At 42.5% G+C, this 25,305-nt stretch overlaps 1 protein-coding gene across 1 annotated transcript in view; it reads right to left on the bottom strand.

The window, feature by feature from the left end:
• The window catches only part of LOC123498613 (transmembrane protease serine 9-like), a 53,308-nt gene extending 31,465 nt beyond the window's left edge, over nucleotides 1-21,843 (bottom strand). Inside the window, exon 1 of the mRNA XM_045245884.1 lies at nucleotides 21,713-21,843. Coding sequence (XP_045101819.1) covers nucleotides 21,713-21,827 — 115 coding nt within the window. The 5' untranslated portion in view covers nucleotides 21,828-21,843. The remainder of the gene's footprint in view (nucleotides 1-21,712) is intronic.
• Nucleotides 21,844-25,305: the final 3,462 nt, after the last annotated feature.

Here is a 25,305-nt window from a genome sequence, read left to right as displayed (position 1 = left end):
CAAGGGACAGTAGAAGGGGAAGATAAAATTATAATTTGTTGACTATTTTGCATTAATATATTTTTTCTCGTTTTCTTATTAGGTTTTTGTTTTGTATCATTTTCCTCTTTTCTTTTCTTTTTTGTCGTTTACTAAGTACCGTATATTTCGGCGTATAAGACGAAACTTGAATTAGCCTAAAAAGAAAAAAAAGTGGTTCGTTGTATACGCTTAATACAAAAAAAAAAAAAAAAAACAACAGTAGTTCTCGAGTCTTACAATTGCGTTTTCTCTTGTCCTTCATTCTTATGTTACCTATGTCAATCTATCTTATTTCCCTCTTCTTTGTTACCTTTCCTCCACATAATCTGCTTTTGTTCCATTCCTCGAGGCCTTTAACCCTCACCTTGCCATGCGGCCAGGTAAGCAGACGCGCGGGGTGACTCACCTTGCGATCCAGGTGAGAAAACTAACTGAAAGGTGAAACGCCCTCCCGCATCAGCTTCCAGTCACTGAACAGTTTCCCTTCCTGTCTTCTCCATCTTTCACTAATCCCGCCCACACTTTTCCTCCCTTCCACTGTTCTCCCGCCCCCTTTCCCACCCACACAGTCACGCTTCAGGTTCATTTGCCACACCTGCGCACGCCCACATTCTTCCCTCAGAACCGGTCATCGTGGTTTGACATTCTTGAGGGCATTGTTTCCTTCCTACCCTCCTTTCCTTCCTCCTCCTCCTCCTCCTCCTCCTCCTCCTCCTCCTCCTCCTCCTCCTCCTCTCTTCCTCCTCCGCCTCCTCCGCCTCCTCCTCCTCCTCCTCCTTCTCTTCATCCAGTTGTTCTTGTTCTTGTCCTTGTTCTTCTTGTTCTTGTTCTTGTTCTTGTTCTTCTTGTTCTTCTTCCTTGCTGGGTCACCTGAGTGGTAATGTAAGCAGATGCACGATCCTTGACCTGTGTTTCCATCTCCTTTCCTTCCTTTTTCCTTCTTGGTCTTCCTGATGTTTTTTTCTTATTATTTCCTTGTCGCTCTCTCGCTTTTCTTTCCAATGTCACCTTCTGTGTATTTTTCTGTATTTCTTATCTTTTTCTCTTTTCCTTCTCATTTTTTTTTATTTGTTTTGCTCCGTCTTCTCGTCTTCATTTTCCTCACCTTCCTCCTCTTCCTCCTCTTTCACTCCTTTTTTTGCCTTCTTCGTTCTACTGTTCATTATCTGCTTGTTCTTATCATGCTTTTCTCTTTTCTTTTTTCAATTTCCACCGCCACTTTTTACTTCTTTTTTCTTATTTTTCCACCACCACCACCACCACCACCATCTCCTCCACCTCCTCCTCCATGTTCGTCAGCAGTATTCTGGGAGAGGTAAGAAGTCTCGGTCTCTCTTATGATCAACTTGGCATCTTTTCACTTATCTCTAGACCAGTGGTTCCCAAACTGGGGGGCGCGCCCCCCTAGGGAGGCGTAAAGAGAATTCAAGGGGGGCGTGAAGTCATCTGCTAAAAAAAATGTTTTAATAGATTATAAGAATAATAAAATCAAAATGTCTCTCTGGAATGTACTATTATTTGTTTGAGTGGCTTTCATTATTAAAATTTAATACAAACAGAGATCTGTTTTCCTGAACAATGCTAAGAAATAAATGCAATAAAATAAAATAAGTTCACATGAGCAAAAGAGGAAGTGGGAGGGGGGGGCGTGCGGGTCTACTGGAAGCAAGAAGGGGGCGTCAGGTAAGATAGTTTGGGAACCACTGCTCTAGACAGTCATAACCATCTTTTATTCATCATTATTCTCTTTTATTTCCAGCCCATGTTTATTCTGAGCTTAGTTTACGTCTTAGTAAGTGTGTCATTGTGATTTGGTTGAACGAGTAGCCACGCCCTCGATCTTAATTCTCTCTACTGGGGGTTAGCGGGATTGGTCTGGTTCCGGCTGCGTTGTTGGCACTGATGAGAGGTGAGAGTGGTGATGGAAGGTGCAGGGTGAAGGTCCGGTTAGCCACTAGTGCTCCTCCCTCCTTCCTCCCTCTGTGTACCGCCTCCGTTGTTAGCACTAGATGGAGGTCTGGTTAGCTGTACGAGTGTCCCTTCCTCCCTGCCTCTCCCTCTCTCTCTGTACCGCCTTCGTTGTTAGCACTGGATGGAAGTCTGGTTAATTATATGAGAGTCCATTCCTCCCTCCCTTCCTCTATGTACCACCTTCATTGTTAGTCCTGGATGGAGGTCTGCTTAGTTATATGAGTGTCCCTTCTCTCCTCCCTCGCTTCCCTCCTCCCTCCCTCCCTCCCTCTTTGTCTCAACATACTAGTATCTTCCATTTCTAATATGCAAATTTTTCTCGTTCCTACACTTTCATCAGCGAGTCTTTTTTTTCCCTTGTGCCTTGTATTGGTTTTCGTTCCCTCCGTGTCCGTGTCCGTCTCCACCAGACACCAATGCAGCTTTCCAGCACCCACCCGGCAGCCTAATCCAGCCTAGACAGGTTCTAAGTTTCAACCGCTGGCCCAGTAACCCACACACGCCGCCTCTTCTTCCCACCTCTTGTTTTTTTACTCTCTAAGCGCCGCGAAAAGCCGGTCTCTCTGCACTAACTCCCGAGGCGTGCATTGCGGGAGGCACGAGCTAGACTATGACTAGACCAGACTAACTTGCTGCACGTACTCGCTTCCTTGCCCTTTTCACTTCTGTACTGGTGGGCATCAGACTGACTGGCGACTGAATGGCCTTGGTATGGCTCTCACCGGCCTCAGTCTTTTTTTCTCTCTTTTATTTTCTCGCTTTTGTGATAATGAGGCAGTGGACTTGTTGAGTGGTTGAGTGATTGACTGACTGACTGACTGATTGGCGTTGTATGGCTGCTATAAATTCAGCCTTTTTCACTTTATAGAGGTGATGCGCATGTCTCCCTCCACACAGCTCCAGTCTTCTTAAATTCTACATCTCTTAGGTTAATGACTTCCTAACTTCCCATCTGACTCTCTGAATGATTATCTGACTTTTCTATAACTTTCTCTTGCATTTGTGTTAAGATTTACGAGTTGGTTTGTGCATGGTAATGATACAGTAACTTAAATATCGACGCTTGTTTGTGTTGTCTCTTAAAATTCACTCATATTTATTGCTTCATACTCGTTCCACTAAGATTTATCACTTAGTTTCGAATTGTAACGATGTAATAACTAAAGTATCCACGTTTTTTTTATTGGATTGTCAAATAATTCATGCGTTTATTTAATGCCATACGCTTTGTGTATTTATTTCATTGGATTTTCTATTAATTCTTTCATTTAGTTATTGGTACTCGTTGTATTATGATTTACAATTAAGTTTTCTGTGATTACAATGCAGTAACTTAAATATCCCACCGCTTGTTTGAGTTGTCTATTAACTCATTCTTTTATTTATTGAGTCCTGCTCGTTGTGTCAAAATTTACCTGCTAATTTCCTATGATAATGATGCAGTAACTTAAATGTCCACTTTCCTTCAGGGTTTTTGCTGATTAACGCGTGTATTAAGTAATATGAGAAAAGAATTGGACTTAATCTTCACAATTTATTTACTTTTTCCAATACAGTGATGTAACTTATTCCATTTTCTGTTAATTTCCTATGATAACGATGCACTAACTTAAATATCCACTTTTTTTAGAGTGGTTTGTTTATTAACACGTGTATCAAGTAATATGAGAAAAGAATTGTACTTTATCTTCACAATTCATTTACTTTTTTCCAATCCAGTGATGTACTTATTCCATCTTCCATTAATTTGCTGTGATAATGATGCGCAAATTAACTTAAATATCCACTTTCCTTTAGGGTTGTTTGTTTATTTATGCATGTATCAAGTAACATGAAAAAAAATCTTTACAATTTTTCCACTTTTTCCAATGCAGTGTAGTGTTAATTTACTATGATACTATGATAATGATGAAGTAACTTAAATATTCACTTTCCTTCAGGGTTGTTTGTTGACTCATGCGTGTATTAAAACTTGCACTTTATCATCACAATTCATTTACCTTTCCCAATGAAGTAATGTAGTAATTTAATATATCTTCTATCGGATTGCATATTAGTTTACTCATATATATATATATCTTGATTCATATTCGTTGTACTAAGATTTACCATTAATTTCTCTATAGTAATTTTGTAATGGCTCAAATACCCACGTTTGTTTTGAATTGTCCATTGATTCATTAATGCACTGAGTGACTTATTAGCGATGTGTGTCACGTGTTTGTTGTTCTACGCTCATCTTCTGTAGTACCTCCAATTTCATGCCCCGCTGAGAAGACGAGGAAGTTCTTGACTCGAGGGGAAAGAAAACTAATAATAATGATAAATCCGATGATGCGTGAGTTTGGAACGCCGCCAAATCTCTCTCTCTCTCTCTCTCTCTCTCTCTTTATTCTTTCCTAAGGCTCAAATCCGACCTACATTTTTTCGTCTTTCAGTTAATTAATCCTAATTCTCTCTCTCTCTCTCTCTCTCTCTCTCTCTCTCTCTCTCTCTCTCTCTCTCGAACATCACATCATCACAAAAATATTTAAGAAGCGGAGGGATGAAGAATGAGACGGGAAGGAGGCTGAAGAAGAAGAAGAAGAAGAGAGAGAGAGAGAGAGAGAGAGAGAGAGAGAGAGAGAGAGAGAGAGAGAGAGAGAGAGAGAGAGAGAGAGAGAGAGAGGACACAAAGAGGGAAACCACTGTCTTCTCTTCCTCACCTCTTCCTCTTCCTCCTCCTCCATCTCTCCTTGCAGTCCTTTCTAATTCACCTTCCCGCTCTTTTTATTCCTTGTCATTAACGCCAATTATTTCTGTTACTCCCCTATTCGTTACTGAGGGAGGAAGAAATTAACTTAAAGGTGAGATGAGTTGGCCGGAAGAAGGTGTGGTGAGCTGAACAAGAGAAGCAGCAGCAGCAGTAGGAGGAGGAGGAGGAAGAGGAGGAGGTGGTGAGTGTGAGGAGGCAGCGGAAGAGGAGTGGTAAGTGGGTGCGGCTTTGTAAGGTGAATGACCCAAGATTTCAGAGGAACAGGTAGGAGGTGAGTGGGTGAGCGGGTGGGTGGGTAGGTGGAGGGGGAGGTGGATAACTTGAAGGTGAGTATGCGTGTTTGTGTGTGTGTGTGTGTGTGTGTGTGTGTGTGGTTAGTAAGTGAAGAGATGAGGTTATGTTGGAGGAATGAATGGGAAAACTTGTGGAATGTGAGGAAATTATATGTAGTGTGTGTGTGTGTGTGTGTGTGTGTGTGTGTGTGTGTGTGTGTGTGTGTGTGTGTGTGTGTGTGTGTGTGTGTGTGGTTAGAAAGTGGAGAAATGAGGTTAGTGTTTTTTTTTTGTTCAGGTGAAATGAATGGGTAGTCTCGGGGGATGAGTGTTACGAAAGGGTAATGGCTTGGATGAAGTACACGTGTGGCTAGACTGCAAAATGAGTGTGTGGAATGTTTGGTGAGTGAATGCTAGTTCCAAAAATTCCTCGTTTTCGCTCACTTAAAAATTTAAAACTGTCCTCACCACCATCATTACTACTATTACTACTATTACTACTACTACTACTAGTACTGCTACTACTACTACTACTACTACTACTACTACTACTACTAATGATAATAATAATGATAATAATAATAATAATAATAATAATAATAATAATAATAATAATAATAATAATAATACCACCACCACCACCACCACCACTACTACTACTACTACTACTACTACTACTACTACTACTACTGTTATTACATTACCAATTACCACGACAACCACAAGCACCACCATTAACATTACTAACATTAACTGAAGACTACCACTATCACTACCATTACCATAACCATTAACCCTATTACCACCACCACCACCACCACCACCACTACCACTACCACCACCACCACAACTTTACTTTATACAATTAAAAACAGAATGAAAAACAAAAGTTGGTAATTTTTGTACCTTTGAGACATAGACCAATTTGAGACCTAACCTTTACCGTCCCTCCTCCTCCTCCTCCTCCTCGTTCTCCTCCTCCTCCTCCTCCTCCTCCTCCTCCTCCTCCTCCTCCTCCTCCTCCTCCTCCTCCTCCTCCTCCTCCTCCTCGTCTTCTCCGCAGTACTCTCTTCAACTACGCAATTTACAGTTTCTCCTCTGCCTAATAATTATTTTTAGCCTCTCAGTTACCAAGTATTTGATTTTTGATCGGGATTTTTTTGTATATGTGCCCTCTCTCTCTCTCTCTCTCTCTCTCTCTCTCTCTCTCTCTCTCTCTCTCTCTCTCTTGTCATCAACTAAGATTCTTTCTAGTTTGGTATACACACACACACACACACACACACACACACACACACACACACACACACACACACACACACACACACACACACACACACACACACACACACACACACACACACACACACACACATAGGTCCAAAGAGGGCAAGAATGAGCTGTGGAATGTGTATCGCATCGCAGTTAAGATCAGAGTTGCGTAAGAGCGTATTTCCTGAGTGTGACATCTCTCTGTGACCCTTCGTGGAACCGTGACCTGGCAGGGGTGTGTGTGTGTGTGTGTGTGTGTGTGTGTGTGTGTGTGTGTGTGTGTGTGTGCGCGTGATAAGGTGGTCAGACAAAAATTACAACAGATAGAGAGAGAGAGAGAGAGAGAGAGAGAGAGAGAGAGAGAGAGAGAGAGAGAGAGAGAGAGAGAGAGAGGATGGGGGACAGACAAACAGACAGAGAAACAAACAGAAAAAGAGAGAGAGAAAAAAAAGTAATCAATGTTAGCTTCGTTTGGAGTCCACGTGGTTAGGAGTCAGAGGCGCCACGAAGCAACCCTCTCCCTTCACTAGCTGGCGCCACACTGACTTTCCCTTACCGATCCACTCACCTTTGTTCTCCCTGACACATGACTCGACGTGGCCAGAAGAGCCCCAACGAATCCCACGAGGCACAGCGAAGGGTGAAGAATCTAGCGTCATTTCACTTTAAACGGGGCTGGAATGGTTTTAAGTCCCAACCCGGACCCTGCTTTCCCCTCCACTAATCCCCTCGTGATGTGATGTAACTCGCTCTCCTGACGGGGACACTCGGAACACAAAGACCCAGCTGGCATTCCTTCGCCTTCTCTCCCTCCCTGTGTGATTCCCCTCCCTCTCTGAGTCTCCTGGTCTCCCCTCAAGCCCCGGGTCTGGGTCTCCCCTCTCCCTCCTCCTCCTTTTCCTCCTTCTCACCGCAAGGAGATGACTTAATGAGAGGAACCTGGAATGCTGGAAGTCTTCATCTCCTCCTCCTCCTCCTCCTCCTCCTCCTCCTCCTCCTCTGTCCTCTTCTCTCCCTCATCTTAATTTTCTTTTCCTTCTTTTTTCTCTCTCTTTCGTAAGCAATGTCTAACGAATGAATATGCGCAAAGATAGGAAACGAAAAGGCATATTCATCTTTATTATTGAACTAGTGAAGGAAAATGAATAATAAATGTGCTAAAAATTCTGCAGTACGTACAACCAGTCGAAAAGCTTTACCGCAAATATGACTCAAGAAGGTAGATGTTGATGAAAACTCTCAGTGACTTGATCTTAGTCGTCACGTAATCTGCATATTTCAAAACCCAAACTAACATACAAACAGTGATTCTCAGGATATAAAAGGGTAAAGATTGTTTGTCTCTTTCTAGTACCAGGACGCGTTTTCATATTCATTCTTCATATTTATTTGGCGATTTTATACACCTTCAGAAACTTAAGCGAAATCAAAATAGAGCAGACTCTGGCCATTACTATTTAAACCTCCATAGACCGTTCCTAATGCAAATAAAATCGTCTAGTTAATCTAATCATACCCAAAACTCAAGGTAAAAAATGCATCTCAGTACTGGAGGGGTTAGATACATCAATATTATCCAACGTTCTAAGTGGTTCTCTCCGTATTTGGACATGTGCTGAGTAAGAGTGAGGAGAACATTGACACTTAACAGGTTGGCGCCCCCCGTGGAAGCTCGGCCAGTGCTGGAAATGCCAGGGAAGGAACGCGACCTAAACTGTCCTGAAGCCTCGAGAAAGTGCAGTGTTGAGGGAAGAGTTATGTCCGTGAGCCAGTTTAGTGACGCGATTACTGGGAAGGGCTGGACTGTGAAGAGGGGAAATTCTCTCTCTCTCTCTCTCTCTCTCTCTCTCTCTCTCTCTCTCTCCGTCCGTTTCCAGGAAATTCAGACTACACACTTGATGTAATTTATTTCTTCTCACACGCCTTCTTTTTCCCTCCTTCTCTCCTTTCGTGTATCCAATTCATTTTCCTCCACAGTATGCCATTTCCTCCATCTCCTACCTCACCTTCTCTCCCACCTCGCGTTCTCTACCACCTCGCCCTCTCCTTCTCCGTCTCTTCTCCTTTACTTATAAGAGCAAACCGAATTGACTCTCGCACGCTTCTTCTTACTTGCTTGACTCGTTAAACACATTACCATAATCAGCAGCGGCCTTAGTAGTGACCAGTGCAAGGAAGCCTGTTTGGGATTGACGCGCCCTCGACCTCTTGAAGGATTAGCATGAAGGGGGCAGCGACAGGCAAGGGATGTTGGATTTGTGTGCCTGTTATTGCCTATTGTTCTGAGACGTATATTGAGGTTTTGTGATTGCATAGGTTTGTGTTGATTGACAGAGATAGATAGAGAGGCAGAGAGAGGGAGATGGAGATGGAGAGAGAGAGAGAGAGAGAGAGAGAGAGAGAGAGAGAGAGAGAGAGAGAGAGAGAGAGAGAGAGAGAGAGAGAGAGAGAGAGAGAGAGAGAGAGAGAGAGAGAGAGAGAGAGAGAGAGAGAGAGAGAGAGAGAGAGAGAGAGAGAGAGAATAATACAATGCCACACCTATGTAAGGAACCGAAACAAAAGTAAAAAAAAAGGTTAACGAAGTGAAAAGAAAGTAAAGAGAAGTTAGATTGAATAACAAAAGAAGCAAATTAAAAGAAAAAAAGCACGTATATGAATAAGTAATTAAGAATATGAAATAGATGAAATGAAATAGACAAATATAAAACAATCACAATCAAAATCCCACAAAAAAACCTCTTGATGTTACAGAAAAAAAAAAAGAAAAACACCGGAAGTGTAACTCTATTTCGCTTTTCTCGGTCAACGGTGAACCTTCTCGGAACTCTTTATGCAACGGCTTTTACGTAACTCCGCAGGAGGAAAAAAAAAAGAAAATAAAAGTAAAAAGAAAACGAAAAATAATCCCCGTTTTCTCTCGCATTAACTGGATCCTTAATTTCTCTTGGCCATAAACATAACCTTTTAAAGAAGCAGGAATTTAGGGCGACAATGAAACCACGGGACCTCGATACCTTTGTCTGTATGTGTCTCCCTCCAGCCCCCGTCTCTCTCTCTCTTTCTAGGTAAGAGGGGTATTGTGATGGGGCGTGCAGAGGAAGGCACGTCAGTCTCCTCGTACCCTGATAACCCCTAGTAGTGATATCGGATTTGCATTGTGTAAGGGATGACTCGTCTGAATTCTCTCCACCAGCGCGCCGTGTCTTGGTGTCCTCTCCTTCAGCCTCCTCCACTCACTCATCCACTCGCTCACTCACTTTGTAGTTCATTGACCTCGTTTCTTATCCATTTCTTTTCTTTTTCTTTCTTCTTTCTTCTCTTTTTTTTTGTGTTCCTCGCTTTCTGGCTCTTAAATTCATGAGGGATGGATGAACTGACGAAAACACACACACTCACACACACACACACACACACACACACACACACACACACACACACACACACACACACACACACACACACACACACACACACACACACACACACACACACACACACACACACACACACACACACACACACACACACACACACACACACACACACACACACACACACACACACAAACACACACCTCTTAGTATTTCCAGCATTATGTAAACTTCTTTTAAAAATCTAACATTAATAAGTTTCCTTGGAGCTTCGTGTCACCTCACGGGTCTGTTCTCTTTACTTACCCTCGCGACTGACGACAACGTGCTTAAGTTAATTAGTTAATTGGTCGTGGGGACTTCCCGATATTCTTTCCCCACCGCTATAATCAGTTTACATCACCAACCAGCGAACACGAGGCATTTCCGAGGAGAGAGAGAGAGAGAGAGAGAGAGAGAGAGAGAGAGAGAGAGAGGAGAGGAGAGGGAGAAGAGTCAAACCACTATTTACAGGTGGCAGTAGAGGCTGTGTAAAAAAAAGAAAAGAAAAAAGAGTAGAGGGTACGAAGTAGAAAAAAAAAAAGATATGCTGTGTATATTTTGCATGTCAACTTCTGTGTGTGTTGTGATGTCCTTTTTGTAGTGCGTAGGATGGACCATAAGAGGTGGAGATGGAGGAGGAAGAGGAAGAGGAGGAGGTGGTGCATGAAAAAGAAGAAAATGATAATAAATAAAAGAAAACAAACGGGAAGAGAGGAAGAAAAAGGGAAAAATGAAAGGGGAGGTGAGAAGAGGAAAGGAATATAATTTTATTATTAGGGAAAATTAGAAAAAATGAAAAGAAAAAAGTGAAAAAAGGAGAAGGAGAAAGAAGAATGGATAAAGGAAGAAATAGAGAGAGAAAAGACATAGGTTAAGGAAGAGAAGGAAGAGAAAATCAAAGATGGAGAAAAACTTTGAAGAGAGAAAAAGAAAAAAGAGTAGAAAGACATAAAAGTAAAGAAAGCAATGAGAAGATGGCATATAGATAAGAAGAAGGAGAAAAAAGAACAGGAGAAGATAAAAGGAAGAAAGATATCATAAAACTGATATAAATAGAAGACAAAAAGAAGGAAGAAAAAAGAAAAGAAAAAAAGAGACGGAAGACAGGACGAGAAACAAAGGGACACGGAAGTATCATGTAACAGGAAGGTCGCTCCATGTAACGTGTTAGAATAATCTTGTACTTTATCAATGTACATTACTCTGCTGCCTTTACTATTACTATGAAGGCAGTGAAGGAAATGAGAGCCTTAAAATTAAAAGGAAGAAAGTGTTGGACGAGGCGAAGGAGGAGGAGGAGGAAGAGTTAGAGGATGAAGATGAGGAAGAGTAAAATAAAGACAATAGTTATAATAATGATAATAATAAGAAAAACAATAACAACTACAACAAAAACAACAAGAGGAGGGAGGATGCGGATAGGGACAAGGAGAAGAAGGAATAGATAAGGAAAAAGGAAAAATAGAAAAGTAGGAGAAAGAATCTGAGGGAAAGAAATAGGAGGAGGAAGAGAGGGAGGAATACATAAAGAAGGAGGAAAAGGAGAACTAGGAAAAGAAAGAGGAGGGAAAGGAAGTGGAGAGGAGAAGGAAGAGAAGGAGGAAAAATAAGAATAAAAATAGAGGAAAAGGAGGAAGAGGAGGAGGAGGCAGAGGAGAAGGAGGAATATATTATAAGAGAAAGAAAAAAAATACAAGAGGGAAGAGGAGCATGACTCTCTCTCTCTCTCTCTCTCTCTGGTACTCATAACTCGGAAATACCTGAAGATCACCTACTGCAGTAAATATATTGAAGTTGACAAGGAAATCCCTCACTCCTTGTTATAATCATCATAATTCCTACACTCCCTGGTTCCTGTGAGCGTCAGGTACACAAAAGGGCAACAAGAAGCGCGTCGTCATTTTTCAGCAAGACAAATTGAGGCTTGCTTGAAAACAGGATAGGATAGGGACAGGACAGCTACAGTGGGAAAAGTCTTAACCCCTTCTGTACCGTGCCGAGTTTTCATATTAATTCTGGTTACTAGTTGGTGATTTTGTTCAGCTTCAGAAACTTATGTGGGGATTAAAACAGTAAAGACTCTGGCCATTAATCTTTTGACTTCATAAACCCTTCCTAATGCAAATAAAAACATCTAATCATATCCAAAACTCATGGTAAAAATGCTTCTCGGTACTGAAGGGGTTAAGCTCATGCGGATGTTAGATATTTAGTTTGTGTGATTTCTTAGGATGTGTGCTGATAATGATTCTTTCTCGGTGTGGTGTGTGTGTGTGTGTGTGTGTGTGTGTGTGTGTGTGTGTGTGTGTGTGTGTGTGTGTGTGTGTGTTGTGTTAAAGTTCGTGTGAAAGTGATGTGAAGCTTGTTTTGTGAAGAGTAACGTGAAAAGTAAGGGAGGGGTTAATAATGACTGAAGGATTGTAATTTTATCAGTGTGTAAGTGGGAAATTGTCCTAGCACGTTTTGGTTTTGTATATAATTAAGGTTTCGGGCTAGATGGCTTTTCTGTGTTAATATTCAATGATTTTATATTAATGAGAAAGGTATCGTAGTTTTTACTAGAGCAGCATTAAATTGTTTCATTATAATGAGTAGAGAAAATATTAATGTAGTAATATTCAAGGATTTATGGTAGTGAGGTATGAAAAGTATTTTTGTGTAGTATTATTCAATTATGTTATTAGAAATGGAAAAGGAACTATAGTGCTTATGTGGCAACATGTAAATCAGCACTTATATAATAATATCCAAGGACATCTATAGCAATGGAAGAGAAACAGTCATTGGTTTTGCACGAAAAAACAACAATAGATCACAATCCTTAATTACATTTAAGGAAAATCTAAATATGTGAAGGCACTAACGTAACAACGACACGTGGTGAAGAAAAGTGACAACCTTGCATGGTGTTGAAAATAATGTTATCATAATAGAAAACCTACAAAATTTCTATCACCAGCAGGAGACCTGGCGCACAGGCTGAGGGGGTGCACCGCTGCGCCAGAAAAACTCGCCGTCGAATAAGGCTGTAATAATATGATAAACTTGTGTCTTTTTGTAACAAATTGGTGAAGATTATTATGAAATGCCCAGTGCAGTGTTTGTCTCTTCTTACATTGCAAATAGAAGTTTAGAAATTGAAACCTCCATAAAAACAAGAACCAAGGACGTAGTAATAAAATAATTTATCTTTTTGTAACAAGCAGGCGAGGATTCTTATGAAGTGCCCTGTGCAGTGTTTGTCTTCCTACATTGCAAAGGCTAGTTTAGATAAAGAACCTGTTTAACGACAATATATATACTAGTACTTTTTCCTGCAAGCTCATAAAATATTACAATTGAAGGTCATTTCTTGTAAATTCTGAAGGATTTATGAAAGGCAAGGCAAAAAGCAAACAAACAAACATATCTTATTTAATTTTCCTTTCGTGGAGTAGAAATAAGAGGATTGAAGACGCTTTAGATTAAGAGACAACCAAGAGACTTTAATTAACATCTAGGTAAATGTCTTCTTGTCTGTCTCTCTTTACTTCTTTCTTTCATGTTTCGTTATTTATCAATTTGTGTATTCTCTCTCTCTCTCTCTCTCTCTCTCTCTCTCTCTCTCTCTCTCTCTCTCTCTCTCTCTCTCTCTCTCTCTCTCTCTCTCTCCTCTCCTCTCCTCTCCTCTCCTCTCCTCTCCCCTTCCCCCTTCCCCCTTCCCCTTTCCTTTATCCCCGTCTCCTCTCCGTCCTTCCCTCCTTCTTTCCCTCGTCTCGCCTCAGTCCTTCCCTCCCTCCTTCCCGGATCTTGGGGCATCTTAGGTCACTCTTATGTCCTTATATGACCTCTGTTGGGCTATAACCTCGCCTCACCTAAGCTGCTCCTCCCTCCCTGCTCACCTTGTTCCAAACCTGACCCTCCCTCGTTTTGCTCCGCTGCTGCTGCACCTTCTTACTTCTTGGATGGTGGATGATGTTGGCTTGTCTAATGTCTCTGTGAGGCTGGGTGATGGGGGTAAGGGAGGTGAGGAAGGGTGTTTGGTTTTGTTTGTGAGTTGTTGGTGTGTGTGTGTGTGTGTGTGAGGGATGGTGCGAGTTTTTGAAAAGTGTGTGGTTATACTTGTTCAGGTTTTTGCGTAACTAAAAATTGGTGTTTGTTGGAAGTTTTTGTTTTGTCTTACTGGGTTTGTGTATGTGTGTGAGTGTTGAAATTGTTTTCTTCATAATACGAGGATATGTCAGGTTTTTTTTTTTTTTTTTTTACCCTTTTTCGTGTGTGTTTGATGATGTTGTTACGGGTTTTGTTTAGGTGAATTTGGTGTTAGATGGGATTTTAGTTTTGTCTTATCCAGTGTAAATGTGTGAATATGTCAATTGCTTTTCTTTTTAACATTAGGATTTTTTGTGGTGAGTGATTATGTTGTTACGGATTTTATTTGACTAGAATTGGTGGAAATTTGTGTTTCATCTTACTGAGTCACTTTACATGTACGAATATGTAAATAGTCTTCTTCCTAATGCATGCAAATGTTTAGTGTTCTTTCTTTTCTCTGCCTGATTATGGTCGTATGGGTTTCGCTGTCGTAAAATTGTTGTCATGAGATGAACACTTGAATTTGCATATACAAATGTAAATTTTCTTTTGATACGTAGGAATGTTGAGATTATTTTCTTTGTGTGTCTGTGATTACGTTCCTACGAGTTTTGCCTTCGTAATATTGCTGTCAGATGAAAACTTGAATTGCTTCCCAATGAGTCACTTGTTACACGCCAATATATAAGGTTGAGGTTAGGGCAGGTAAAGTTTTGCTATGTTATGCTAGGGTAGGTTCTCATTTTAACAGGAGGAAGTGTTAGGAGATTTACTTTAACAATAACAGTCACCTTTTAACACCTTTCTACGGTCATCTGTTAACATTCAAAACTTTATAAAAAGAAAGACAGGAAGGAGATTAACTGTGTCTTTTCTAAGTTAAAGAACTATTCAAGAGACTGTTATAAAAAGTAAAAGAATGTAAATGGTAATGAGAAACCTTGTCTATGAGTGAAAGAATCAATAACTTGAATATCACCAGGAAGTCACGCAGATAAAGGGATTTGTGCCCTTTTAGAGATACCGGAAATCATAAGTAAACTCTTTAATAGTGGTCATTTGTCAGTACTGTTAATTAGAGAACAGGTGTGAATGTAATAAAGACTCTACTAAACAACATATCTTCTACCCAGTTTACTTTTTCCATATAGACTCGAGCTTTTTAATGGTGCTTTATGGAACACTCGGCTGATTTAACAAGATGTACTGTTCCATGTTGATATTTGCCGCGTGAATGTGTCTGTAAGTACACGAGGATCAGGACGCGTGAGCATAAATTAAACTGGTTATGATGGATTATTTGCTGCCATCTTTCTTCCACCGCACGCTGCTCTGCCTGCCCAGACAGGCCCTTGCCCGGCCCGGTGTATGTTTGTTTGTTTGTGTGTGTGTGTGTGTGTGTGTGTGTGTGTGTGTGTGTGTGTGTGTGTGTGTGTAGAAAACTAGCTCTTTTACTACTACTACTACTACTACTCCTACTTTTACTACTACTACTACTACTACTACTACTACTACTACTACTACTACTACTACTACTACTACTACTGCTGCTGCTGCTGCTGCTGCTGCTGCTACTACTACTACTACTACTACTACTACTACTACTACTACTACTACTACTACTACTACTACTACTACTACTACTACTACTACTACTACTACTACTACTACTACTACTACTACTACTACTACTACTACTACTACTACTACTACTACTACTACTACTTATGATGATTGAAGAAATTAAATACACAGACGGTCTAATTTAGGAGTCCATTAGCAAAAAGTAAAAAAAAAAAAAAAACCAAGGTAGAAGGAATCTGAAAAATCGTAGACCATCCTTTTTTCTTTTTCTTTTCTGCACCCTGAAAGTATAATGTTTCTTACGGATAGAGTTCCCCATCCCTTCCCCTCCCCATCCCTTCCCCTCCCTTACCCTTACCCTCCCACCCCTTCCTAGTCGTTTTCTGCAGCTCAATAAAAACAATTAAACTCTTCTTATTTTACATCATTGTTACTACTACTACTACTACTACTACTACTACTACTACTACTACTACTACTACTACTACTACTACTACTTAAATGAACAACCAGAATGAAAACACCGTGTTATCAGAAAATAAAAAAAAACATAAGAAATTCACGTTTATTTCCTTCGTTTTCTTATCCACCTGCTATTAAAGAAGAGGCGAGGATTTCAAGACTAGTGTGTGTGTGTGTGAGGGGGAAGTGATAAAGGCAGCTAAGGGAAGGGAAACTTAAGAGTCTTTAGGCTGGTAATATAGAGAGGTTGTGTGGAAAGCAGTCATTATTCTCAGCCTATCATTACCAGACCTGTCATTACCCAAACAGACTCGTGTAGAGGGAAGAGAGGAGTCGTGAGGGGGTCGCGGAGAGGTTCTGAGGGAGAGGAGAGGGTGAAGAGGTCGTTTACGCCACCCTGACTCCAAATAACGAGGGACGCCCTTGTGGTAGAACGAGACAAGATTGACACCTGAGCGGATGACTGAAACACGACACACCTCTGCCCTGCCGCTCACTGACGGACTCAAGACGACACGGAAAGAAATCGGAGAGAGAAACGGGAAAACTGGATTGAAATTTAACTGAAGGAGGGAAAGAAAGAGAGGAAAAAGATGCGTATGGGGTTGTATAATGTAAAATTGATTGTTTCAGTACTTGGGTATGATTAAACGATTTTATTGACATTAGGAAGGATCTATGGAGGTCAGAAGATTAATAGCCAGAGTCTTCATTATTTTAATCCCCACATAAGGTTTTAGAGCTGAATAAAATCACTATATAATAAGCAGAATAAATATGAAGACGCGTCATGGTACTGAAGAGGTAAAAGAGAGAAGAAAGGTGGAAAAGCAAGGAGGTAAGATAGAATAGGAAAATAAGCAGACTGGAAGTAAGAAGTGAGATACGAAGAGAAAACTTTGGAATAAACTGAAAAATAAATTCTGGAGAAGTGAGGGAAAAAAAATAAAACGAAAAATACATCGAAAAAAACGGCCTTAATGAAAGAGTGGCTGAGAGAGAGAGAGAGAGAGAGAGAGAGAGAGAGAGAGAGAGAGAGAGAGAGAGAGAGAGAGAGAGAGAGAGAAACCTGGGGAATAAAGCGAGGAAATAACAGAAAGACATTATAAAATACCTTGCAAAAAAGAAAAAAAAGAAAAATTTTATGAGTGAGCGAGAGAAAAGAGAGAGAGAGAGAGAGAGAGAGAGAGAGAGAGAGAGAGAGAGAGAGAGAGAGAGAGAGAGAGAGAGAGAGAGAGAGAGGCAGCTGACTGGTCACTATACTTAATGCGCTAGAAGGTTTCATCGTGAAGTATTAATCTTATGTTGATTTATTACCAGACAGAGAGAAAGAAGGTTTGATACGAAGGTCTGCTGTTTGGAATGACGTAACCACACTGAGATAAGATTAGAGCCTGTGAGGAGCCGTGGGTGTTAGATTGGCGGGAGTGCGGGAGAGTGGGAGTGAAAAAAAAAATAGCAGGTAAGATAAAGCATATGTATTGATAAGAAAATAAAAGGAAAAAAAATATAAGCAAGTCTATTTAAGGAACATTACCTTAGGGAGTTACAAACGTGTACCAAGACTCGTTCTTTTGACCTTGAATAACCTTGTCTCCCTCTTTCTCTGCGTTATATCCTTTCCAGGTAGGACTCTTTCCCTGCGGTTCAGGTACAGGTGTGGTGAAGGTGAAGGTGCTGGCGACCCTTTTTGAAGTTTTTTTTTTTTCCCTCCTCACCTTTTCTTATTTCTTATTTGATCTAAACTTCTTCTAACTTCCCTGCGGTTCAGTTTCAAATAGCTAATGTGACTCTTTTCGTCTACATCTTTCTTTCCTCACTTGCTGTTTTCTTTCTAAATAAATCGTATAACTTTTTTGCTATTCAGATTCAGATAACAGTAATTTAATTTCTTTCCGCCCTTACTTACTCTTCCCTATCCACTTTTTACTCTTCATGTGACGCTGGGGGTAATATCGACTTTCCACACATCTTCACTTTTTTTTTCATTTACGAGTATTCTCTTATCTAAAAATCGTCTAAGTTTCTTGTATTTCAGATTCTAGTAGCGTTAATCCTTCCTTTTCTCTCCCTTACCTATTCTCCCTATCTTCTCTGCCCTTCATGTGTTGCTTTTTAATTAACACGAGGTACGTAAATGAACGGGAAGCCTGAGAAGACACGTCCATAGTCAGTTAAGGTTAGGTCATCGACAGCAGCTTCCTCTTCCGTCCCTATCACCTGCGGGTACACGAGCCTCTAGCGACGATTCAAGTAGTGCGTGTGTGCGTGGGGAGTTCCTTGTGAGTGTCCTGCCTGGGTGATGAGGGATGGGAGGGCAGACCATAAGTGTAACGAGTCTAGGTTTGGGGGTGAGTGCCCAAGGAATTAGCACACTTGTCATTCCGCGTCCTGTATCTCTTTCTCCTCCCGCCTCGCACTTCCTCCTCTTTTTCTCACTATCCCTATCTCCTCGTTTCACCTCTTCCCTTGCTTCCATTCATACACCTTGTTCTTCTCCTCCCCTCCTCCTCCTCCTCTTCCTCCTCTTCCTCTTCCTCTTCCTCTTCCTCTTCCTCCTCTTCCGTCTCATTGTCCTCTTCTTATTCCTCCTCCTCATCATCGTTATCCTCACCCTCCTCTTTTTCCTCGCCTCCCTCCTCCCTTGCCCCAGGAGAACAGGTCTGGTGGCGGTGGTGGTGGTGGACAAGACGAGGCCAACCGACGGTGGGTGTTGTGCAAGGTGACTGACCTGGGCCGGCAGCTCCTCTTTCCCCCCATCCCCCCATCCCACTGCTTCCCACTCAACCCCATCCCCCTTCATCACTCAGACAGTTAACCCCCTTCCTCCCCCTTCTATCCGTCCGCCGCCTCCCCCTATCATCTCTCACCCCCATCAACCCCACCCTCCCATCCTCTTGCTACCTCTGCCGCTCCGCTGGGTAGTTTCGAATAGTGGTGCTGCGCAGTTTACACCCTGCGCCGTGGTTGTCACATGCCCCACGGAGGGAAGGGTCAATGCCGCGCCTCTGCTCAATCTTCTTGTCATGGCAAAACTTTCACGACCTGATTTTTTTCTTTCGTGCTTTTTATCCGATCTACTTCTTACTCTTTTCTGTGCCAGGTGGTGGTGGTGGTTTGATGAAGTGCATGGCTGTCTCGTGCTTCAGTGTTGTTTTTGTGTAAGATATAATGAGGATTCCAGCTGGTCTGTGTCTGGCGCTGAATGGAAACCTTCATTTTACCTGGCTTACGTAGAGGCTGAGAAAAAGAAAAAAAAAAAACCGCTCCACTTTCCCTACATAATCACGCCCTCATTCCATCTGGGATCTGGTAGTTAGTTCATCTCGACTACTCGACGTCCTTTCACTCGAAATATGTACACAGCTCATATTGCAAAACATTAACATGAGCATAAAGACACGAATATGAATGTGGTGGCGGAGTGAGGTGTTGCATGTCAATCAGTAAGCAAAGAAACTTCCCCTGGACCTGTTTGATCGGTGTTTAGAAAAGAGAACCAGTATTAGCAAGACACATGTGACTCGGAAGGAAAACTTGAAATAACGGGGATATGGAGGACATAGGAGTGAGGGAGGGAAAGAAAGTCATGATTTGAGGCTGTAGTATGGGAGGCGGTAGGCAGGAGAGGGAGAGGGAGAACGAGAGGGAGAGGAAGAGGGTGAAGGAGATAGGCTTGATCATAAAGTGCACACAGGAGGACAATACATCGTCTTGTCGTGTATAGTGATAGTATGCCCTTGTTAGGCTGAACAGCGTCGCGAGGGAAGGAAGATGATAGAAAAGAAGGGACACGGCTATGAATATTAACGATACAACATAGTCATGTCTGGCTCGGGTTATCATGACAAGCAGCTAACCTTATAAGTCGAAAGGGATGAGCGCTGCAGAGTATTCACAAGTAAATAACAACTCGAATGTGGTCCACAGCCGCAGGAGTTTTGGCGGGGACTCAAGCTGTGGTGTAGCGTGGTCGCTGACCCCAAATATTATGTTGTCCGTTCAAGGCCTCCGCGAGACCTGCCACTTCGCCACCTCGGAGGCAGTAACATGAGTGAGCCTCGCCTTGTTATTCACGTCATGGCCCGGAGATTAGTTCAAGTACCCATGCTTAGGAATGATAATATAGTGTACCACGGGCGTGTGGCGAGCGTTGGGGGAGAGGAACGCTGAGTCTGGGAGATGAGGTGGCTGAGAATATTGTGAAGAGAACACCGTAATAATGAGTAAATAGAGTAATGTAGGTCATCCCGTAAAGGCGTGAATGTGGAGGCATCACTGGCGGACTCAACATGCCCATGAACTTGACAGTGAACGGCCATATCCTTCAAGGTCGCTCACTCTGTGTGGCGGCGGGTTTTTCTGAGGTGAGAGGGAGCTGAGGAGGACTCGCTTCCCTTGAGACGAACGTGCAAGGGAGCTGTTTTTTGTACGCGAGTTTTTACTGTAATGACCGTAGCTTTGTTGCGCTGTAATGACCGAGTGTGAAAGAACAGACGAGGGAAGCGAGGAGGTCAGAGCAGAAAACGTAAAATAGCATATCATGAGAGGAGTTTGTTTTTTCTAGGTATAGTGTTTGAGTACATTTTACAGCACCACTTTTTTTTTTAAGTAGGCAGCTGCTTTTTATGTCCGTAAGTGTGTTGGTGTGTATCTTTTTATTTCCCCGCCTCAACAAACAGGACCTCCCAGCGCGCCTCTCTGTACGCAGCCACTCAGCAGCACCTTGCCACTAGGGAAACTTCAATAAAACAGTAGATACCGAGCTTTTATAAATCCCGCCTCGTCCTCTCTCTCTCTCTCTCTCTCTCTCTCTCTCTCTCTCTCTCTCTCTCTCTCTGCCTCTTGAATGCTAATGTTTTGTGCCTTATTTGATTTCAACTCCCGTGAAGCTAATACCCTTACCGACACACACACACACACACACACACACACACACACACACACACACACACACACACACACACACACAAAGTAAAATAAACACGTTTTCTGTGATGTATTATTGTCCTGAATTTTTTTGTCCTTTGCTGGCTCAATAAACTTCACTTTCGCCAACTTCTTCCTCCCTTTCCTTCTTTCAGTGCCCGCTGCTTGTTTCCTTCCTTCCTTCAGTATCTTATTTTTCTTCCTCCCTTTTTTTGATAGGTTCTTAACTTCTAACCTACCTTCCTTGCTGCTTTTCTTCCTTTCATTGCCACTTTTTTGTATCTGTTAAACTGTTTCCTGGTGATGTAAAAGTAGAAAAACGGTTTGCAGATGTATTCTTAAGATGCTTTGGGAATGTAAAGGTGTGTGTGTGTGTGTGTGTGTGTGTGTGTGTGTGTGTGTGTGTGTGTGTGTGTGTGTGTGTGTGTGTGTGTGTGTGTGTGTGTGTGTTTGTGTTTGCACGCACACCTGTAGGCAAAGAATCAGGTTTCCGAGACTTCCTTCACTAGGTCAACCAGCCCCCAACCCCCACCCACACCACCCGTGACCTGATGGGCCTTGACCCTCCCCCATTCTGGTTCTAAGCAGGAGTCACGAAAGAAAGCAAGTCAAGAGCCAGGGAAGCGATGCATAGCGAAGCGTAGCAAGCCTTTCTTGTTTTCTTTCCGGCAAAGCGAGTCACACGGAAAGGAAAAAGTCCCGTAGCGTATTTACATGTCTTGGAAAACCGTTATATTTATAGAAAACAAGTCTTAAAACTACCTGACTGTATTTCTTAGTATATTGAAAGGTCTGTGTGGTGAAGATGTTTCGCTGTTTTCATTTTGTTTTTGATATAAGCGATTACGTAACTCTAGAAATTTACATCTCTCATTACGTTTTGTTTGGAAGGATTTCTGCAACGAGCACTAAGATAAGCTTGGACAGACCGTGGCAGGCAAGGCAGTGGGGTCACCTACTCTGCTCTGTGCGTTGTGTCCTCAGCGGCGTGTCCTTCCCGTCCTCGGTGTCTGGCGCTGTTACAAGAGTCAACACGAGAGCGAGAACCACCAATGTTAAGGCTTTCGTAACCATCTTGACACTAAAGTCCTTTCCCTCCTCAACCCAACCTAGGAGTTTAGATGCCCCGCCCCGTGCCGACCCATCAGCCAATGGCGGCACGAAGCACACGAGCTCTGGTGTACCTCGGCCAGTGGGATTCAAGCTTGGATGTATGAAGGAACCAGTGGCTGACCGAGGGTGCTAGTGACAACATAAACACTCGTGACGGCCTCTGTTGCCCTTTCTGACCTCGGAGCGAGATCATTGTCTTGCATAAAATAGCGATTAGTTCCTTTTTATTTGAACGGAAAACAACTAACCACGTATCTTTTCAATTACTTTTTATGCTCTAAGACTTCAAGCTGGCGAGGAGAATGCGAGGGTTTCTTTGCGTGGAGAAACTGAGTTGAAGGTCGCCAGGACAAGAATGGACAAACAAAGGATGAGGTGTATGGATTTAGGAACAGGGCGTATGAGGGGAGCAAGGACTAGTGTTTGAGGGAAGAAATACAAAGAAGGCTTAGTCATGCGTGAAGGGAGGAGAAAGTAGGGATTTGAATGGGATATGAAGGCTTGGAGGTGTTTCTAGAGGTAGAGAAGGAGTATTGGGTGACTTTGTATGGGAAGATGGCGTGTAGAGATGGGTGAAGTGTGAGAGGAGACGGGAAAGTGGGCGAAAGTGCGTGGGAGAAAGTGCGCTGAAGAAGAAGACATTTGACTTAGGCAGGTAATAGTTTGCAGTGAGGAAGAGTAACACACTTCAGTATCCCTCGTTCACCTTGAGAGTATGCTTGGAGGGAGGTTGAAGAACAGGATGAAGATAGAACCACATATGGTGGGATGGAGAGACGAAAACGGAGAACAGACGGACAACATAGAGACAGACGAATATATGGATCCTGTTAAGAGGGATGAGTAAGGAACATTCTGAAGCCTGAGAGATGGAGAGGAGACACAAGACCAGGTATGGGAAGGGGGAAGAAATGAAGGACAAAGAGAAAATAGATTAGAGAGTCCTTAAAGAGTCCTTGAGGGAGGCAGAAGATAAAAAAAAAAAAAGGTTTGAGATGATCCAGAGAGCTTGGTAGGGTTGAAGGGGCAGCGAAGGAGGCGAGGGGGGGATGATCTGGGGGTTAGGACAGGATGGCAAGAGAATGTGGCTGGTGGAGGTAAGAGGAGGTGTAGTGGAGGAGAACCTGGGGGATGGTAAGTGAGGATGTGAGGGGCGGCAAGGACTGGGGGAGACTAGGGACAGATGGAGGCTGGGGGGACTATGGAAGGCTGGGGCAGACTGGCAGATTACGAGGCGGTGAGGGAGGCTAGAGAGACATTCGAAGAGGCTGGGGGAGGCTGGGGAGTTGGGGAGCTGCAAGAGGGCAAGGTGAGACAGTGACGAAGATGTACCCTTGTAAATTTGATCTTTAGCCGGACGCAACCTTGTGTGGAAACTCATTATCGTTCACTGTGCTTTGGGCAGGCACCAAAAAAAAAAAAAAACTACACACACACACACACACACACACACACACACACACACACACACACACACACGGTAGCTCAGTGGTTAGAGCGCTGGCTTCACAAGCCAGAGGACCGGGGTTCGATTCCCCGGCCGGGTGGAGATATTTGGGTGTCTCTCCTTTCACGTGTAGCCCCTGTTCACCTAGCAGTGAGTAGGTACGGGATGTAAATCGAGGAATTGTGACCTTGTTGTCCCGGTGTGTGGTGTGTGCCTGGTCTAAGGCCTATCCGAAGATCGGAAATAATGAGCTCTGAGCTCGTTCCGTAGGGTAACGTCTGGCTGTCTCGTCAGAGGAGACTGCAGCAGATCAAACAGTGAAACACACACACACACACACACACACACACACACACAGTGATATATAGTTTAGTCAAAATGCATTATAGTTTGAGTCTTCCCATAAAAGCCTCCGTTGACACCAGGCTGCGGCGGGCGGGACGAGGGACACTTATCACGCTTTGTGGTCCGGGCAGCGTGTGGGCGGCCGCGGCTCATATAAGGGACGGGAGTGGGCAGCGGCAACGTTCACACAAGCACAAGTCAATGCCGAGAGGGAGGTCACTTTTATTAAATCTCCCGTGTCACTTATTACTTTTGCTCTCAGTGATAATTATACTCGTTACAGAAGCCACGTGGGTCGCTCTCTATGCTGGTTTTGTTAAGGTATTGTAAGCTGTGGCAGGTAAGTGGCCTGTAAAGGTTTTGTTCATGTATGTATTATGTCGCTTTATATTTCTTTAAGTCTGCCCTCTGATTTTTTCCCTTGACTCGATAAATTGGCGTTTAGGGAGAACTTGAATAAACAAACGCTCCTTTTCCTTCCTGATAGTTGTGGACCAGACCTGCAGCTTAGTTACTCAGATCAAGGACGCGTGTCTCAATACACGAGTAAACGTTGGAATGAGAAGAAGAGGAACATGAAACTGTGTCCCTTGATGCACAAATGATTGAAAAACGCGGGAGTGGTAGTCAGTGTTGGGTTTGTAAAGTCTCTTATTGGTGTAGTGAATGTTATAATAAGATGAAGCACGCAAAAGTCTGTTACTAGTGTGTTGATTAATAAGTGCAACGACTGAAGTATAATAAAAGTGAATAAAAGATGGGTAGGCAGATTAGATACGATAAAAAGAATCGAAGGTCTAATAACTATCAGCGTTGAGTTTACTAGAGTATTCCTCCAGCCTCACTAAATATTATCCTCTTTAGTATCATGACGCCTTTCCATATTAATTCAGGTTACTATTTAGTGATTTTACACAACTTCAAAAACTTACACAGGGATTGAAATAGTGAAGACTCCGACCATTAATCTTCTTACTTCCATAGACCCTTTCTAATGTAAATAAAATCGTGCAATCATACCCAAACTCAAGGCAGAAATGCGTCCCAGTACTGAAGGAGTTAAAAAGAAATGAGACACGGTAAAGTCCGTTACTAGATGTATAAGTAAAAAAGAAGAAGGAAAAAGAAAGTGATGGAGAGGGAGAGAGATAGAAAAAATATCAAAGGACTGGTATCAAGTTGTCAGCCTTGAGTTAGCTAGAATATTCCTTCGAAAATGAGAAGATGAGACACCGCAAAGTCCGTTACCAGATGTGGAAAAAAAAAACAAGGAGAGAGAGAGAGAGAGAGAGAGAGAGAGAGAGAGAGAGAGAGAGAGAGAGAGAGAGAGAGAAAAGGGATCAAAGGACTGGTATACGAGTAGTTGTCAGCCTTGAATTTTCAGCAGCATTCTTCCTCAGGGTTCGCGACAGGCTTGAGGAGCGAGAAGATGCCGAAAAAAAAATAATGAAAAACATCATTAAAAAAAGAAACCTTCATTAATCAACAGGTAATTTTACTCTTCCGAAGAACTTCGAACTTAGCCACAAATAAACATAGATAATTTTCAACCTCTCCCTGTAAAAGAAGAAAAAAGTAAACTTCATTAATCTCTCTGCTGACATCTGGAACACAATTAATCCTTCCGAAATTGACTATGGAGAGCGA

The sequence above is a fragment of the Portunus trituberculatus genome, chromosome 48, assembly GCF_017591435.1.
Source record: "Portunus trituberculatus isolate SZX2019 chromosome 48, ASM1759143v1, whole genome shotgun sequence".
Lineage (NCBI taxonomy): Eukaryota > Metazoa > Arthropoda > Malacostraca > Decapoda > Portunidae > Portunus > Portunus trituberculatus.
The sequence above is the reverse complement of the archived record's forward strand: the minus strand, read 5'-3'. Positions and strand labels throughout refer to the sequence as shown.